The sequence below is a fragment of the Tachysurus fulvidraco genome, chromosome 4 (genome assembly GCF_022655615.1).
Source record: "Tachysurus fulvidraco isolate hzauxx_2018 chromosome 4, HZAU_PFXX_2.0, whole genome shotgun sequence".
NCBI lineage: Eukaryota > Metazoa > Chordata > Actinopteri > Siluriformes > Bagridae > Tachysurus > Tachysurus fulvidraco.
The window spans coordinates 7867492-7885833 of record NC_062521.1 but is presented as its reverse complement, the minus strand read 5'-3'; the positions used below and the strand labels follow the sequence as shown (position 1 = coordinate 7885833).

The window sequence follows — 18342 nt, the reverse complement described above, 5'->3', positions numbered from 1 at the left end:
AAATCAAACAACGTAGCCTACTTAGAGCATCACAAAAAGTAGGCTAACCTGTACAGCAGTTAATATTAGGCAAAAGAGGGAAGGATGAAACACAACAATAACAGTTTCTCAACCGCGTTATCGTTCTCTCCACTTGTATTTTCTTGTTTCATCAAACACGACATTTCTACATTGAAAGCAACAGAAAACATTGACGACAGAAAGCTAATTTAAACACTTGCTCGTAGCAGGATGCTGCTGCCTCTAGCTAGAATTCTGTTAAATGAAAAATGTCCTTACCGTCAACATTAGTAGAGTAAGTCCAAGTTGTATACTAGCGTAGAAACTTTTGTTCGTTATGATTCATTTTGAACAAGAGGCAATCAAATCCGTCCACAATCCCGACAAATTTCAGTCCAGCCGACTAGTGATACCGCTTTCCCATAACATTCCAAGTACCTCTGAAAGCTCCACCTCCTCCAGTCCCGTTTACGCGAACGTGATTTTATGAAACGCTCTTATCAGTTTACATGAAAGGATAATAATAATAATAATAATAATAATAATAATAATAATAATAATAATAATAATAATAATATTTTTTTAATTAAAAGTGTATTAAATTGTCATTTACGTTAATTTATCGAAGTTGAAATTTCTCGATTTATTTGGTCCTTTCAGATTTAAATTAGAAGCCTTTATTTGTCACATAATAAAATACATAATAACACAGTGAAATTATTTTCTTCGCATATCCAGGTTGTTAGAGAGCTGGGGTAAGAACGCATGGTCAGCCATGTTCTTTTGTACATTGTAAATAAATTGTGTAGCACTTGTTACAATTGACATTGTATCAAAGCAGCTTTACAGAACATAAACACATAAACACAAGGTTATTATAAGTCTGAGGTGACTCAGGAAGCAGTGGGGAGGAAAAACTCCCTTAGATGGTAAAGGAAGAAAATTTGAGAGGAACCAGACTCAAAGGCAAACTTCATCCTCATATAGGTGACACCAGAGGGTGTGATTATAAATATACTGTCTGATAAATGTATTGATGCAAAAGATCACATGGAGTTCACATTTAGTAGGAGTCCAACTGGAGCTGGTACTGTAGATCTCTAGCCTCAGGAATATATATATATATATATATATATATATATATATATATATATATATATATATATATATATATATATATATATATATATATAATTTTCATACTACATTTTCTTTAGAATAATAACATGTTAGGATTAGTTTTAATGATACAAATTGAGCGAAGGAATTTACTAACATGAGTGATTATAAAATTATGTGCAAATAAAAAATAAAAATTGACATTAAACATCTTCTTAGACTGTTACCCCAATAACAAACAAAACCTTATGACGTTTTTGTTTTTTTTTTGTTTTTTTTTACAAAATATTTTTAAATTTATGGTATAAAGTAGGTGGTATATGTGTTTATTCATAAAATTCCAAGCTCTAGTTCAAAATGTTGTCCTTTTTGAGGCCCAAATGGCCTGTTGGTAGAAGCTCCTCTTCATTCTCTGTGTTGGCCTTTAGGGAGTGTAGGTGCTTCAGTGACAATGACAGAGACAAAAGTCTATTGTTTAGATGGCTGAGCTCCTTCGTTATCTTTCTGGCCTCGGTCCAGCAACGTTTATTGGTGATGCATGTTTATTGGTGACCCGTACTGCTTGTAATTTGCCTGTCAGAAAGCTGGAGATCCTCTGACATAAGGACAGTATGAGGCTTGAACTGGAACGAAGAAACACAAATTATAGTTTGCGTTTCCCCATCATAAAAAAATTTCCATTTGCGCTTTGGAAGCTGACCACCAGTAACGTGAAACCTTGAAGGAAGGAGCTATACTTGAGTGTGCAGGAAGTTCAGTTTGTAGTTAATTTTGATATGGAGCTTGAATGGACTGATGAGGCTCATGGCTGGTTAGCCATTTTCTGTCCCACAGATGACATCAAGGGGTCAGTCTTTGTCATAATGTTTCTTTAACATTTTGAAGACAAATTGCTTTTGCAGAAGGAATGTCACAGTCGGCAAACAGCAACTGAGTTTTTTATGTTGCTTATATACAGTAACATCTTTTATTATGAGAGTTAAGAGTTGGCTCTATAGCTAGCATAGCTGTATTTCTGGTGACAAACTTGAGGAAATTTTAAGAGGAAAGCAGGATCTCAGGAATGGGAAAGCCTTGCAAGAAATACTCATGCAGACAAATAGCCTAGTTCCAAAGACATTGGAACTGTTTCAAAACCATTTTCCCATATTTTAAAAATATTACCCGTTAAGAAGAAGCTCAAAGAAAATGTTTTAGAAGGACACTAAAAAAATATACAAACTAGCCCCAAGTGGCAGCATAAAAATGGTTCCATTTTTAAAAATACCATTAATAGCAAAGCTAAAAAAACAAAGAAAACAGGCTTAACAAAAAATTATTACAACAGTCAAAGAAAACAGGCTTCACAAAAATGTAAAGAAAACAGTAAAGGTAGCAACAGGCTAAAAGAGCAGAAAATATAGCAAAGCAGAGGTAAAAGAGTACACCAGATTAGAGACCTAGCCTTCAGAACAGGGGACAGGGCGTCCCTGAGAACAGCAAGGGTCAAACTGTCCCGAGGCATCAGAGAAGCAAAGATACATGCCCAGATAATCCACAGCCACTTCCAGGAGAGAGTTAGTTCAAGCTCACGGGAGAGGTTATTAGCACGTCACCATGTGATTTTAATCATGTCTGTTGTGATTTTAGTCATGTCTATTTTTGCTATCAGTTCTTTGACATGCATCTCGCAGTTGAGTTATGAGATTATTGTAAGGGGCATTTCTCCCCCTTGTCATGTTTTGAGTGTCCTGTACACACATTTTCAATAGGCCAGTCGTACTTGATTGGTGCAATTTCAGCACCTAATTTCTTCCAAGTAGTGACCTCAGTTCAGGCAGGGTGAAACTCTTTGCAGGTCTCACTGTTGGTGCTAGTGTATCATACACCGGTGTTGTTTCTGGCTGTTGTGCAGAAAAGGACTTGAGACTGAAGACACTGGAGATTTTGTGAGCTTTGAGATACATTCTGTACATTTTGTGCAGATAATCATTTTGGATTAGATTGTGGTTTTCTTTACCTTTTTTGTCATGCTTCCGATTCTTCCGGCTGTCCACATCACCATTTCTTTTTTCTTTTTTTCTCTTTGCTTTTTTTCTTTTCTTTTCTTCCGGTCAATATCTTTTTCTGTGTGCACTAATTTTAAGAAAGCCACACTGCTCCGGGTGTGTGTTCACAGTGAGTGTGTGTTCACTGCTGTGTGTGTGCTCTTTGGATGGGTTAAATGCAGAGAACAAATTCTGAGTATGGGTCACCATACTTAGCCATATGTCACTTCACTTCACTTCACTTCACTTCACTTCACTTCACTTCACTTCACTTCACTTCACTTTATTACCACTTATAACACAGACTCAGGACCATAATTAGCCTGCTCACATCATGACTACCACGCCAGAGCCTGCTCACGTCATGACTACCACGCCAGAGCCTGCTCACATCATGCCTGCTACGCCAGAGCCTGCTCATGCCAAGATGGCCACTGTGCCTGAGCCCTCTGCCAAGATGTCCGCCACCCCAGAGCAATCTGCCAAGATGGTCGACGCCCCAGAGCCCTCTGCCAAAATTATACATAGATGAATTATACAACTCTTATTACAATATGGTTATTATTTTTATTATTCAAATTTGATACAAATCTAATTATTATCATTAGTAATCTTAACTACCATTTTCTTAAAATAAAACTCTACAATTTATTTATTACTTAAACCACATTTCACATTATCTCATCTTCCTCACGACCAATTGTACGGAATCCGGCAATGAGGCTGCTTACAGTGAACCCTCTTGTCCTCTCATGCTCGGAGCCAATTGTGCGGTCGAGGTGAAGTTAACAGTCTTGTCATGTTTCATGTATTGTTTTAAGTGTTATGCTTCGTAATTAAACAAGGACATGGTTTCAATCTTGCGCATGGGTCTGAGTTGCTGAAACTGCCATATGAAAAACACACACAAAGACCTGAATGAGCACAAACACATACACACAAAATATCCTTCCTCACTAATGCACCTTGTCAGCATTTCTCCCCACACTTCTACTCTTTTCAAAACAATTTGAAGACTTTTGGGCTTCAAAGGGTTTCCAGCTGCTGAAGAGGTTGTGGTCATCATTCTGGACCATGTTCACATATGGCTTCCTTTTTCCATCCTTTACCTGGCATCTGCAGATGACATGGCAGGTTGTGTTTATCAACAGTGGTTTCTGGAAGTATTCCTGGGCCCATATAATGTCATAGACACAATCAAGCCGATGAGAGATGAAGTGTTGTCTGAGGCCCGAAGAAGTTAAGTTACATCTGAAGTTAAGGAACATTGATTTTAAAGTATTCCACAATCTTTTTACCCACTCTTTCACAGATTGGAAAGCCACTGCCCATCTTTACTTCTAAGAGATTCTGCCTCTCTAAGAGATAATTTTTATAGCTAATCATGTTACAGACCTCAATTAACTTACTTAGTTGTTAGATTTTCCCCCAGCAAATATTTAAAGCATTTCTTGCATTTTCAGCCATTTATTGCCCCCGTGCCAACTTTTTTGAGACCTGTAGCAGCCATCAAATTAGAAATGAGCTCATTTAGTGGATAAAAGTGTAAAATGTCTCAGTTTAAACATGTGTTATGTTATCTATGTTCTTTTGTGAATAAAATATCGGCTCATGTGATTTAAAAGTCTTTTAGTTTTTATTTTATTCAAATTTAAAAAACATCCCAACATTTCCGCAATTCGGGTTGGAATTGCGTAAACCAAGTTTGCTGTCTGACTGAGTTGACAAATAAGGCATCTATCACACAAACCTTTAATTTTAGTAACATTAGGTGGCTGAATTGTATGGCTTTTATGGACTTGCATAAAGGATGCTGGTGCATGTGCATACAGTATTTAGTGGTATCACCTGTGATAGGGGCTGTGGTAACAACAGAGTCAATAGTGCTTCCGAGTTGATTCTCATTGATTCTAATTCTGAGCTTCTGCATAAAGCTCGGTTAACGAACAAGTCATATAGTCAAAATCCTAGTCTGGGTCACCTTATTGATCATTAAACAAAAGTTTAGCTGTAGACAGATCATCGTTATCAAAAGATTCCTCTCCCCAATAGGGTCATCACTGTGTGGATTTCTGGTCCACTACCTCAAATTCTCAATAAAAAAGTTAAAATAACGATAATACTTGTTATACATCCAATCATTAGATTTTAATTTGGATCAATGATTTCCACATTATTTTAACACAAAAAGGCACACCCAGCATGCAACTAAGTATATACATAAGTATAAAAATTCACTCCTAGGTCCAATTTGAAGATTGTTGTGTTCTCTTCCTATGTTGTGTCATCACTTACATTTACATTTACATATACAGCATTTGGCAGACGCCCTTATCCAGAGTGACGTACATAAGTGCTTAAATCTCTAACACTGAATACATTAATGCTGCTTCACTAGGTTACATACTTAAGATACCATGAGTTTAAAACATTTGTTCAAAGTTACAATGAAAAAGTGTCAGTTTTTTTTTTTTAAATGCAAAAGATAAGGAAAGAAGTGCTAGTTGAAGTGCTTCCTGAATAAGTAGGTCTTCAACCGCGCTTGAAAATAGCCAGTGACTCAGCTGTCCGGACCTCTATGGGAAGTTCATTCCACCACCTTGGTGCCAGTACAGAGAAGAGTCTTGTAGTATACTTGCCTCTTACCCTGAGAAATGGTGGAACCAGTCGAGCAGTGCTGGTAGATCGGAGGTTGCGGGGTGCAGTACGAGGAATGATGAGGGCTTTGAGGTAAGAGGGAGCTGGTCCATTTTTGGCTTTGTAGGCCAGCATCAGTGTTTTGAAACGGATGCGTGCAGCTACCGGAAGCCAGTGGAGGGATCGCAGCAGCGGGCTGGTATGCGAGAACTTTGGCAGGTTGAAAACAAGCCGGGCAGCTGCATTTTGGATCATTTGCAGAGGACGGATTGCGTTCATAGGTAGACCTGCCAGCAGTGCATTGCAGTAATCCAGTCTAGAAATGACAAGAGACTGAACAAGTACAGTCTGTGTGGACTGAACAGTCTGTGTGGACAAAAATGGCCGAATCCTTCTAATGTTGTAGAGAAGAAACCGACATGAGCAAGTCACATTTGCAACATGAGAGGAAAAGGACAGTTGATTGTCCATGGTTACCCCAAGGTTGCGAGCTGTGGCTGAAGGGGAGATCAGATCGTTGTGCAAGGATATAGAAAGATCATGACCTTGGGATGAATCACCTGGGATGAACAGCAGTTCAGTTTTGCTAGGATTGAGCTTTAACTGATGAGCAGTCATCCATGATGAAATTTCTGCCAGACATGCTGAGATTCGGTTAGAAGCTGTGGCATCTGAGGGTGGGAAAGAGAAGATAAGTTGTGTATCATCAGCATGGTAGTGGTAAGAGAACCCATGTGATGAAATAACTTCACCAAGAGAGTGAATATACAGGGAGAAAAGAAGAGGACCAAGTACTGAGCCCTGTGGGACGCCAGTGGAGAGTCTGCGTGGAGCAGATGTCACTCCCCTCCATGTTACCTGATATGAGCGTCCTTCCAGGTAGGAGGCAAACCATTCCCAAGCTGATCTGCAAATCCCAAGACTCTTGAGGGAGGATAAGAGAGTCTTGTGGTTGACCGTATCAAACGCTGCTGAAAGGTCAAGGAAGATAAGGACGGATGATAGTTTGGCTGATCTAGCAGTATGTAGCTTCTCAGAGACATCCAAAAGGGCTGTCTCTGTAGAGTGAGCTGCTTTAAAGCCAGACTGTTTGGGATCTTGGAGGTTGTTCTGTGAGAGATAGACAGACAGTTGATTATAGACAATGCGTTCAAGAATTTTTGAAAGAAATGAGAGAAGTGATACCGGTCTGTAGTTACTGATGTCTGATGGATCCAGAGCAGGTTTCTTTAGGATGGGAATAACCCTTGCTCTCTTGAAAGTAGTTGGTAGCTGACCAGATGCTATGGATCTATTGACGATAGTGGAAATGAAGGGCAAGAGGTCTTGTGAGATGGTCTGGAGCATAGTGGTAGGGAGTGGATCCAATGGGCAGGTGGTAGGATTGCAGGACTGGATGAGTTGTAAAATCTCTTCTGCTGCCACAGTTGAGAAATGTGACAACGAAGGTGTAGGGGAATCCATACTCTGAGATGTAAGTGCAGTCGGGGCTGAAGTGAAGGTCCGGCAGATTTCCTCAATCTTCTCCTGGTAGAAAGAAGCAAAGTCTTCTGCAGTCAGGGAGGATGAAGAAGGTGGAGCCAGGGGGTTGAGCAGAGAAGAGATGATGTTGTGGAATTTCCGAGGGTCATGTGAGGAAGCTTCAAGCTTTTCCTTGTAGAAGGAAGTCTTGGCAGAAGTCACATCTGAGGAGAACTTGACAAGAAGTGTTCTGTAAAAATCAAGATCTGCATCAAGTTGTGATTTCTTCCACTTTCTCTCTGATGATCTTAGCTCTCTTCGATTGTTGCGCAGCACATCTGAAAGCCAAGGAGCAGAACAAGAAGTTTTCTTGGGTTTAGTGAACATAGGGCAGAGGAAGTCCATAGTTGAGGAAAGAGATGAGAGGAAAGTATCTGTGGCTGAGTCTAAGGGTAGTGAGGAAAAAGACTTAGCATCAGGAAGGGAAGAAAGAGTGCCAGAAGCTACAGATGAAGGGGAGACAGAGTGAAGGTTGCGGCGAGTAAGAGCGAGGGGGTGAGAGGTAGTTTTAGGTAAGATGGGTAGAGTGATGGTGAAGGATACCAGGTGAGGATCAGAGACGTGGAGTGGGGTAGGAGTCACGTCTGTAGCTGGAGAAGGACGGGTGAAAACCAGGTCCAGGACATTGCCTCCTTTGTGTGTGGGGATGTAGCTGTTGAGTGTGAGGGAGAAAGAGTCGAGAAGAGACAGGAGGGAAGAAGAATGTAGCTTGTCAGAGAGGGAGGTTGAACTTCCTCTGTTTGGAGTGCTTGCTATGAGTTTCGTGCCTGTTTCTGCATTTATATTAAAGTTTTTAATTTTCTATTTTTCCTCGATATTTTGCACTGTTACTTTCTTTTAGTTAGCTCTCTGACAGAGAGGATATTAAATCCAGATGATAGAGAGGTTTAGCAATTAGCGATTTTGTAGGTGATAATCTGAATGCCTTAGGCAAAGTTGGTAACCCCCCAACTCCTGCATTAGAGCCCTTACAGCAGGGCAAATGGGTGACAACTCGATGGCATCGGCACAAGGCCAAAGATAATTCTAAGGCTTTCCCATGGAAGCATCTACTTTCTGCATCACATGTCTAACAGGTTGGCTCTTCTCAGTAAACCACCTTTTGTGAAACCTGAAAGAGCTCTGGTTATATGAGACACTATCTTATGGCATGTGAAATTAGTTAGGCCTTTTGTGGCTCCAGCAGCACTGGTTATTTGTATTCTGGAAATGGTGGAATGGAATCAGAAAGTTGTCTTTACCCTTTAGTATCTCTTTACCCTAACTGAAGAGAAGGAAAAAAAAACATTTTTTTTATTTAATACTGTAGCAAAATTTACTAGGAATAAACTAGTAGTGCACACCAAAAAGTGCACACCATCTATTGCAACAGCAGTGACATAAAAAAAGAATAATATCAGGCAGATCATTCAGATTATCCCCCAGTCCAAAGACATGCATGGTAGGTTGATTGGCATCTCTGGAAAATTGTCCGTAGTGTGTGAATGTGTGAGTGAATGTGTGTGTGTGCCCTGCGATGGGTTGGCACTCCGTCCAGTGTGTATCCTGCCTTGATGCCCGATGACGCCTGGGATAGGCACAGGCTCCCCGTGACCCGAGGTAGTTCGGATAAAGCGGTAGAAAATGAATGAATGAATGAATGAATTTAAACTTTACATTTTTTATTTTGTTTTATACTTATGTAAAGCTGTTTTGAGACACTATACAAATACTTTGAGTTGAATTTAATACTGTTGGTCTGTACCTTCTTAACCCCAGGATACTCCTTGGTTAAGGAATTAATCCCAAGATTGGGTATGCCCTCTCACAGCCTCCAGGGGAGATGCACTTGATTCCTGCTCAGTTCCATAGAGACAGACTGATACAATTTGGCATATTAAATATATGATAAATAGTCAAAAAGTTTTTCTTCGTGAGAAATATGATGTGTGGCGGGAGAACATGACAAAAGACCCAAATGTGTGACTGTCACTCTCAATGCGTGACACTTGACAGCCCTGTGTCCTCTGCTTTTGTGGATTCGATCACCACTATGAACAATGGAACACCTCCTCCATGGCACACTCCTCTGACTCTGATTGGCCATGATTCACGGCCCGTAACCCTAAAACAAACCAATCAAAGCAACGATGGCAACGAGTATTACCCAATCAGGGGCAGAATAGGACGCGTCTCCACACAATGCGGGTGGGGTGATTTGCATGGGATGCTGTATAATGTAAAATACGGAACAAATCGCGTCCCGTATTGATTTGATACAGGACGCGTCATTTTGCCTGTAAATACGGGACAATTCCGTATTTCACGGGACGGGTGGCAACCCTACTCACAACCTTCTGATTGGTAGCTTTTGACATACATTCATTCATTCATTTTCTACCGCTTATCCGAACTTCTCAGGTGTCATCGGGCATCAAGGCAACCAACCCATCGCAGGGCACACACAATCACACACTACAGACAATTTTCCAGAGATACCAATCAACCTACCATGCATGTCTTTGGACCGGGGGAGGAAACCGGAGTACACAGAGGAAACCCCCAAGGCACGGGGAGAACATGCAAACTCCACACACACAAGGCGGAGGTGGGAATCGAACCCCCAAACCTGGAGGTGTGAGGCAAATGTGCTAACCACTAAGCCACCATGCCCCCCAGCAGCAACTAAATAATCTTAAGCATAGTGGTTCAGATCAGTATAAAATACACAAAACATGAGTATGATATCTAAATACAGTCGGACTGTGTGTTCCACGCTGCAGCCAGTAGGTGGCGGATATGCATCTTCTACGTTTGTTTGCCAACTGCCATCAAACGCCACAAGCAGCAGAAGAAGAAGCAGAAGACGAAGAAGAAGAAGAGGAGAAACAATAACAACAAGAATGTCAGCGGAGGAAGATGATTATATGTCTGATGCTTTTCTTAACCCATTGTGAGTATGATCTCCACGTTTTTAATGATTTTAGATATTTGTAGAGATTCTAGAGGAAACATTCGCCTCCTGTCATGATGTGATCCGATGCACGATACTATCTCCATGTTTCAAGCTACTCCCACCACACTCAGCACAGTCCTTAAGGCTATTCAGCTGTACATTATCTAACTAAATCCCATTCACCAACAAAGGCTGATGCTCTTAAAGCAACCCTGTTTTTCTTTTCTAAAAACTGCCCATTACAACTTGTTTTTCCAAATTTCAGCATGGCTTTGTCAAAGCAAGATAAAAGTTTGTCATGACTTTTATCTACTTACCTATTTAGATTGAGAGATTATGTTCATTTGTATTGTTGATTATACTGCAAGAAGTCTATTCTATTCTAAGGTTATATAGATAGACATTTTTTAAAAAAAAATAGAGATTTGTTGTCGGCCATTGATTTGTCCATTCACAATTTTAGAAAGGTTTGGGTAAATATTGGAAATAAATTGGGAAAATAATGGCAGTTGACTTTGTGAATCATTTTATTGTTTTTTCAGAATGAAATAAATTAATAGAATGTTACTTAGGTTTCTTCTGAACCAATGAAAGTATGTTTATTTATTTATCAGACATTATTAAAATAATATTCAGTCTAGTTTGACAAAAGTGTAAGCCTTGCATTTTTCAGAATATAATTTAGGCATTTTCCCAGGCTTTTCCTTTGATCGTTTTTACAATGATATTACCCTAGCCATATTAAAAGAGATTTAAAAAAAAATGGCATTTTTATGTTTTGGCCTTAATAGTGTCAGGTCATTTCTTTAATGTTTTAATGTATTGAACCAGTAAAATTAGTTATGTTCATTACTGTTGTTTCAGAATGGATGTTCGGCCTGGCATGCCAAAGGTGAAACGTTTAAAGGAGTCTCTAAGACGAGAGACTTTGCACAAAGAGAAAAATATTCTTAACCAGCAAAAAAGCTACAAGGAAAAAGAGCAGACCAGACGAGATGCTGCTTTGCAGAACTCTCTAAGCAGTGAAAATAAAGGGTTTGCTTTGCTGCAGAAAATGGGCTATACAGCAGGACAAGGTCTGGGAAAAGAAGGTCAGTACTGATCAAAAAAGAGTGAAAACAAATGAATAGTAATACTATTACATTAAAAGTAATAATATTAATACTGGAACAGTCACAATATATTGTTCAGAATATTTCTTCATCTTTTGTAGAAAATACTTAAATACCTTATGGTGGACACTCATTTGTATGTGGTGTTATGTGTTTATTGATCAATACCAAAATAAAATTGAGAACCTTGAATCAATTGAGTGCCTCAAATCAAATGACACTTGATACAATGCCCTGAATCTTGCTACTGATTTAAATGCTACTGATTTAAAGTGTACAGTAGCTTAGAAGATAATATAAGACACATAAATGTGAGGTAGCTTACGTCCCTCGACACGCTACACCCAAGGCATGAGAATGTGTAGCACTGCTCTGATTGGCAATATATTATATGTAAGACTTCTTAATATATATTTTAGTTGTTTATTTTTACTAATTTATGAAATGAACAGCCTTAAGCCACTTTGTAACTAATTTGGTGGTATTCTTAGGGTCAGTGTCTATTTTGAAGACCCATTTGTGCCCAAGCCGATGTCTTCAGATGTTGCTTTAATATTTCTACATAAATGTTCTTTCCTCATGATGCCATCTATTTCATAAAGTGCACCAGTCCCTTCTGCAGCAAAACACCCCACAATGCTCACCTAGTTGTTCACCTAGGTGAGGCTACCACCCCAGTACGCCACAGTAAGAATGGTGTTCTCAGGCTTGCAAGCTTCCACTTTTTCTACCAAATGAAACACAAGGGTTTATATATATATGGACACATCAAAGGAGAAAACAGAGCAGGTGAGCATGGAACCAGCAAGGACAGAGACAAGACATGAATCAAAGCAAACACATTGCAAAATAAACAAACAAGAGTACAAAGCAGAATTGAACAGAAAACATGTGGGCATGAACTCACTGCTATGCGCGTGAGTGTTCCACACAGGAGAACAAGGAAGGAAATTGTCACACACACACACATATGTTGTGTTCCTCTCTCTTAATTATTTTTTCTTTTTTCTTTGTCTGTATTCTAATTTTAGAATTAGGTTCATAGTTAATTGGCATTTTATTTCAACTTTATTTCAATAAATAACATCTTATTGTGTTGTTGTGGCTGTCAGTTTAATAATGCGAGAAGTAAGACTTTCTTCTTCTTTGATTAGGAACTGAGCCTTCAGAATCCATTGATTATTACTGGTCCAATTAAAATTGAGGTTTTATTAATTTTTTACTTATTTTAGAGGTTGGTTATTTAAATGTCTCATTGGAATTCTAAATTTAAAAAAATGGGATATTCTAGGAGATTGATTTAATGACACTGATCAATTTTGTGTATGATTTATTGTATAGGTTCTTCTTGTGCCAACAATTAGCTTTGACCTGTCAAAAGGCATGGACTTCACAATACTAGCACCTAGATATTAGCAGCAGATACTTTAAGTCTTGTAAGTTGGAGGTCGGAGCTCCTAGAACTGACTGGCTTGTCATACACATTCCACAGATGCACAAAGAGATCTGTGGTATTTGGAGGCCAAGTATACCCTGTGAAGTCCTTGTTTAGGAATGTTTGAGGAACAGGGACATTTTTGCAGTGTGGCAGAGCACATTATCCTGCCGAAATAGGCCGGTGCCATGAAGGGTGGACCAGGACCTAAGGTTACCCAGCAAAACATTACTCAGAGCATCACAGTGCCACCACTGGCTTTCCCTATTCCCATAGTGGAGTTCATTACTCAGTTGTTCAGTACCTGATGTTAATATACATATTGTGGGCACTTTCAGTGGTAGCCAAGTGGTCAGCATGGACACTCTAGTCTGTGCCTACAAAAGACTAGTCTGTGCCTACAAAGCCCCATATGCAGCAAGCAGTGATGAACTTAGTGTTTAACACCTTTCTCTCATAGAAAGCATGAACTTTTTCAGCAATTTGTGTTACAAAAGCTCTTTTGATTGATCACAGCCAATAGGCTAGTCTTTGCTCCCTATGCATATGACTGGTTCAAATTCTTCTTCTTCTTCTTCTTCTTCTTCTTATTATTATTATTATTATTATTATTATTATTATTATTATTATTATTATTATTATTATTATTATTTCTGGTATGTACCTTGCATTTTTCAGGGTTTCTGTATAAATAGTATGTTTCCCATTTTTCCAACACTGTCTATTCTTTCAGCACTAAAAGATGATTTCTGTCTCTTAGGTACTGGACGAGTTGAACCACTTCCCCTTAACATAAAAACTGGTTAGTGCATTTTATGTCTAGTTCGTAATGATGACTACAGTTCATTGGTTTACATAGATAAACTGTGTTTTGACAAATTATAATGTAATATGTTAGACAGGGGGGGAATTGGAATGGAAGAACAAAAGAAAAGGAAAGCAGAAGAGAAGTTAAGAAATGAGAGAAAAAGATTGCAAGTGAAGCAGCATATGGAGAAGAAGTCTCTTGAGGATTTCAGGTTTGCAAATAGATATTAACATGTTTTTTTTTGTTTGCACAATTATGTTAAATAATGTCTCATTATTTCTGAACTAGTTATAATAGATTTTTTAGATATTGGTGATGCTTTTTACACTGCTTCTTTGGTGTTGTTTTTATTGATACATTAAGAAATATAAAAGGAAAAACATAAATCACAATGCACATTGCTATTAAAAAGTTTTTATTAAGGCTAAATACATTTTTTTGCATTCAGGACTGTCATAATGTTCCTAATTCTTGAACTATCTGGAAACAAGTAGAACTATTTTATTAGGTATGCAATGGTCTCTTAATATCCATAGTAAAATATGAGATAATACCACTTCTATGTTTTTTGTTGAGGATGCAAACACAGTGTTTTATAGGAGCTGGCCAAAGCACATTGGAGCCTTAGCTTGCCAAATGGGCCACAATGTGCTTAATGTAATCTAAGTTAATATAATTTACTATTTTAATTACAGAGAGCGCAAAAGAACTGAAAGAGAACACCGTGAAACTGAAGGAGACCTGAGGAAAAGTCAGTGGGCCTGTGAACAGCTGGACAAACAAAAGGTCTCCTCAAAAAAAGAAAAATAATATATGTTGCCCTCCTCCTTCATGCCCCCTTACTTACAGTGCATTCGGGAAGTACTCTCAGTGCTTCACTTTTTCCACATTTTGCTATGTTACAGCCTTATTCCAAAAATGAATTCATACATTTCTTCCCCAAAATTGTACAAACAATACCCCATAATGACAAAATGAAAGATGTTTGTTTGAAATCTTTGCAAAATTATTTAAAAAAAAAATCACAAGAATTCACTGCCTTTGCCATGACACTCAAAATTCCATTGTTCATCCTTGAGATGTTTCTTCAACTTGATTGGAGTCCACCTGTGGTAAATTCAGCTGATTGGCCAGAGTCCAGACTTGATCTCTGGAGAGAACTATAAAGTGGCTTGGCACGGACACTCCCCATCAAACCTGATGGAGCTTGAAAGGTCCTGCAAAGAAGAATGGGAGAAGCTGCCAAAAATTGGTGTGCCAAGCCTGTATCATCATACTCAACAAAACTTGTGGCTGTAATTTCTGCCAAAGGTGCTTCAACAAAGTACCAAGCAAAGAATGTGAATAATTATGTACGTGATTTTTTTGTTTGTTTGTTTGTTTTTCAATTTGCAAAGATTTCAAACAAACTTCTTTTACCCTGTCATTATGGAGTATTGTTTGTAGAATTTTGAGGAAAATAAGTAATTCATTAAGGCTGTAACATAAAAAAAAATGTGGAAAAAGTAAAGAGCTATGAATACTTTCCGGATGCACTGTATGTTTCTTGGTATAGACAAGTGATTTTTTGTTTTTCTCGCTAGGGAATAATTGTACCAAAGGACAGCTGGTACTGGGCCGAAGAAGTTAAGAATCAAGAGGCAGAGCAGGATGAACCCAACACTGAAGGAAGTAAAGACGATACGGAATTAACGGTAAATAAATTATAATAATTATGACTGATTATTATTCTGTCAAACAGTTTTTTTATATTGTGTCATTGCATATTCAGTCATTAGTGAAGCTGGAGTTTATAACGTCATACCTGAGGAGTGTGCATTTCTACTGCATATGGTGTGGGACAGCATATAGAGGTAGGTAATACAGTTCCTTGTCGTGTTTCTTGTTTTGGAAACAAATCATACAACAATATAACTGACGTTTCTCACTTCACAGATGAGGAGGATATAAACACGAACTGTCCTGGTTGTACAGCATCAAATCACAATGAGTAAAGGAAGAATCATAATATGAATGCCTATGTCACCTCTCTTATTTTAAATACAGATCTTTAATTGGCCAGGTACATTTTATCTTTTGTTAGTTTAATTTTTAGGATTTTTTTTGTTTGTTTGTTTGTTTCCCTTCTGTAGATTTTTTAAATTTGTGATTCTAAGAACACCTGTAATGTTGTAATGGTGTCAGTTCATTTAATCTTATTAAATTGCCTTCTGAATTTAATCGTTTTTTCATCTATTTCTACTGTTTATGGCTAGTGCACTATATGACACATATGAGCCCACATTTTCTATCACTCTAGAGTAACAAAGCTCCACTAGTCCCAATAACTGGGATGTTTTAATGCCAGGAATTAGAATAAATAGCTTAACCACAGTTATAAGTAACATGAAGCGTTGTGAGCTGGATAAGTCTGTAGAAATTTCTCTCTGTGTCTTTTTGGTGAAGCAGATGACTCATGAGTTGACTTGTTAAAGTCTTTTTTTTTGCCATGTATGACTTTGGATTTGATGTGGTTGAGGGTGAAATGAGGTTATATGATCATAGAATCATTATAACATGATTTTATACACCATTCACAGAATCAGTTTCCCAAGCATTAAGCTTATTTGTTGGGGTAATAAATATCAGTTTCAGTTTATCAGTTTTTTCAGTTTTTTTTTTATCAGGCAGCACGATACAAAAAAAAAATGCATGCACTTGTCAAGAGCCTCAGTCAATGTTCATGTCAAATATCTGAATAAAAAAGTGTAATCTATTTGACTTTGATTTTGGCATGCAAAAGAAACAACTAATTGTGTGAGTGACAATTCTTTGGGTGGATGCTTTTTTGAAGAATGGTGTCAGAAAAAACTGATTGGATTGTGCGAACAGGCAAACTATTGTATAGGAGAGAATAAATAATCAAAAACTGTTTTGCAAATTTTTTTAATTTGAGGTTCCTGTTCTATATTCCAGTCTTGAAATTGTGGGGCAGTTTTCCTGATCCTATTATTTCAACCCCTTTATTAGTGACCCTGCTTTGCTGGCCTTTCAAGACCCTGACTCGGTAGATGGTCCTCTGTGAAAATTATATGGCCACCACAGTATCTGGGAGTAAGGGCTTGCCCAGGAGAGTGACAAGGATCTGCATGCCTTTTTCACTTGCAGGATGCAACCAGAAGCAGTGGACAGAATGGAAACAAATCAGCATCAGGAACAGGCTAAGGTACCCAACATCCAGGTTCTGGAGAACAAACTTGATGTCACGGTCAGGGTTAAGTTCCAGAGGGACTGTGATCTATGCCATACAGCATACACAGTCAAGGGGGAGATGTTTAGTGATGTTTAACAGCAGCTGGTGCGACATTGCAATCATTGTTCCTTTTACACTGCCTTACTACATGAGGCTGCAACTCAACACTGGACTTATCACCAGGACACTGCTCTTTTTGTGGTGGGGCTTTTTCCACAGCTCAACTTGAAACGCAGTGACAAACTTCCATTAACATATGTCCTGGACCACTGCATTGCTACCTACATTGTGGAGCTTACTACTTGGAATCTCGACAAATGCAACGTTGTGTCCTATGACATGTGAGTGTTGAAGGACATGAAGAGAGCTAGGGGAGGAAAAATTTCTATTGGGTGGCAGGTCCAAGTCCCTGGGACTATATTAGGAAGAAACTGTGTAATATTAACTCAGTAAGTGCAATTAGATAACCAGGAAATTCAGTCTAGTTTTAGCATGATCTGTTTTATTAAAGATGTTAACTATTCACTAAGACCGAAGTTCAAATATGTTTGTGTCAGTTGAAAGCAATTGGCATGGTTTCTTGTGGTACCACAGTAATCTCAACAACACAAGGAAGATTTATTGTATCTCTTTTCATTTTGATTCCATTGTTTTTTGTTTATTTTTGTTGTTGTTTTCAGTTCATTGATACAGAAGACTGAAATATGATTTTGTTTCTGAGTAACAATAGCAGTCTTTGTAAGTAAAGTGTTTTTTTTGTTGTTGTTGTTGTTGTTGCTTGTTTGCTTTTTTCCCTTTTTATTACATTGAGTGTTTCTTTAAATTTAAATCCATACCTGTTTTCTGTGCAGGACCATTGGGCTTTATCTTTGACAAATATCAGCAGAACACTGATGTTACAGACTTTACTCATTTAAAATCTCTGTGATTGGACTGATAAATTGATGGATGTCAAACTGACATTTTGATGTTGGTAATGTATGTGGATTATGTAGTATGTGGTTATAATTTTCGACAGATATTTGCCGAGGATAGGTAGTTTAACTGGAGGCTAAAGGTTAACCCTATCTGACTGGCTATCTCCCATCATTATTACTGGCTAATGTGCAATAAAATGGATGACCTCAGACCTCAGCTTTGTGCTTATCTTTATTGAAATATGGCTGCAGCTACATGTTTAGCTATCTAGCTACATGTGTATCAATACTACGATAGTCATTACCCACTCCTCACTGCAGCTGGTAGTTCACATAATAGTAGCAGTGTACAATCCTCAGTGAATATGCTAGTTCTAATGCTAACGAAGCTCTGCAACAGCTGCACGATTCTATCATTGAGCAACATATGGCCCTCCCGCATACGTTTTTCACAGTTACTGGGGATTTTAACCTCTCAAAACTGAAAACACTTGCACAGAGGTTTTACCAGCACATCAACTTTGCCAACTTCAGTGTAGTTCACGCTTAAATCCTTTGTTATTCTGGCTGTGTGCATAGGGTCGTTGTCCTGTTCAAAA

The 18342-nt window shown here is 38.4% G+C and overlaps 2 protein-coding genes across 8 annotated transcripts in view; one reads left to right on the top strand and one right to left on the bottom strand.

Annotated features, from left to right (window-relative positions):
• The window catches only part of LOC113655237 (signal-induced proliferation-associated 1-like protein 2), a 151991-nt gene extending 151562 nt beyond the window's left edge, over window positions 1-429 (bottom strand). For all 6 annotated transcript variants that reach the window (XR_007140347.1, XM_047812116.1, XM_047812117.1 and 3 more), the window contains exon 1: window positions 280-429. The gene's annotated coding sequence lies outside the window, so the exon portion shown is untranslated. The remainder of the gene's footprint in view (window positions 1-279) is intronic.
• Window positions 430-10081: 9652 nt separating this feature from the next.
• On the top strand, window positions 10082-17953 carry gpatch11 (G patch domain containing 11). 2 transcript variants are annotated; one of them, XR_003443706.2, is made up of 9 exons: window positions 10082-10236; window positions 11104-11330; window positions 13547-13588; window positions 13685-13805; window positions 14290-14380; window positions 15178-15288; window positions 15366-15447; window positions 15530-15656; window positions 16742-17953. XR_003443706.2 is itself a non-coding variant. In XM_027165915.2 (8 exons), the coding sequence occupies exons 1-8, from the start codon at window positions 10187-10189 to the stop codon at window positions 15586-15588; spliced, it is 783 nt and encodes a 260-aa protein (XP_027021716.1). In that variant the 5' UTR covers window positions 10082-10186; the 3' UTR covers window positions 15589-15814. The 2 variants fall into 2 exon arrangements, 1 of the variants encoding a protein (XP_027021716.1); XM_027165915.2 differs by lacking the exon at window positions 16742-17953 and having other exon boundaries at window positions 15530-15814.
• Window positions 17954-18342: the final 389 nt, after the last annotated feature.

What these genes read in the sequence shown, in the direction of transcription:
- gpatch11 (XM_027165915.2), top strand. Translation starts at nt 10,187, where the DNA reads ATGTCAGCGGAGGAAGATGATTATATGTCTGATGCTTTTCTTAACCCA. An exon ending in TCCCCTTAACATAAAAACTG is followed by an intron (nt 13,589 to 13,684) that starts GTTAGTGCATTT and finishes GTAATATGTTAG; the next exon opens with ACAGGGGGGGAATTGGAATG. An exon ending in AACAGCTGGACAAACAAAAG is followed by an intron (nt 14,381 to 15,177) that starts GTCTCCTCAAAA and finishes TTTTCTCGCTAG; the next exon opens with GGAATAATTGTACCAAAGGA.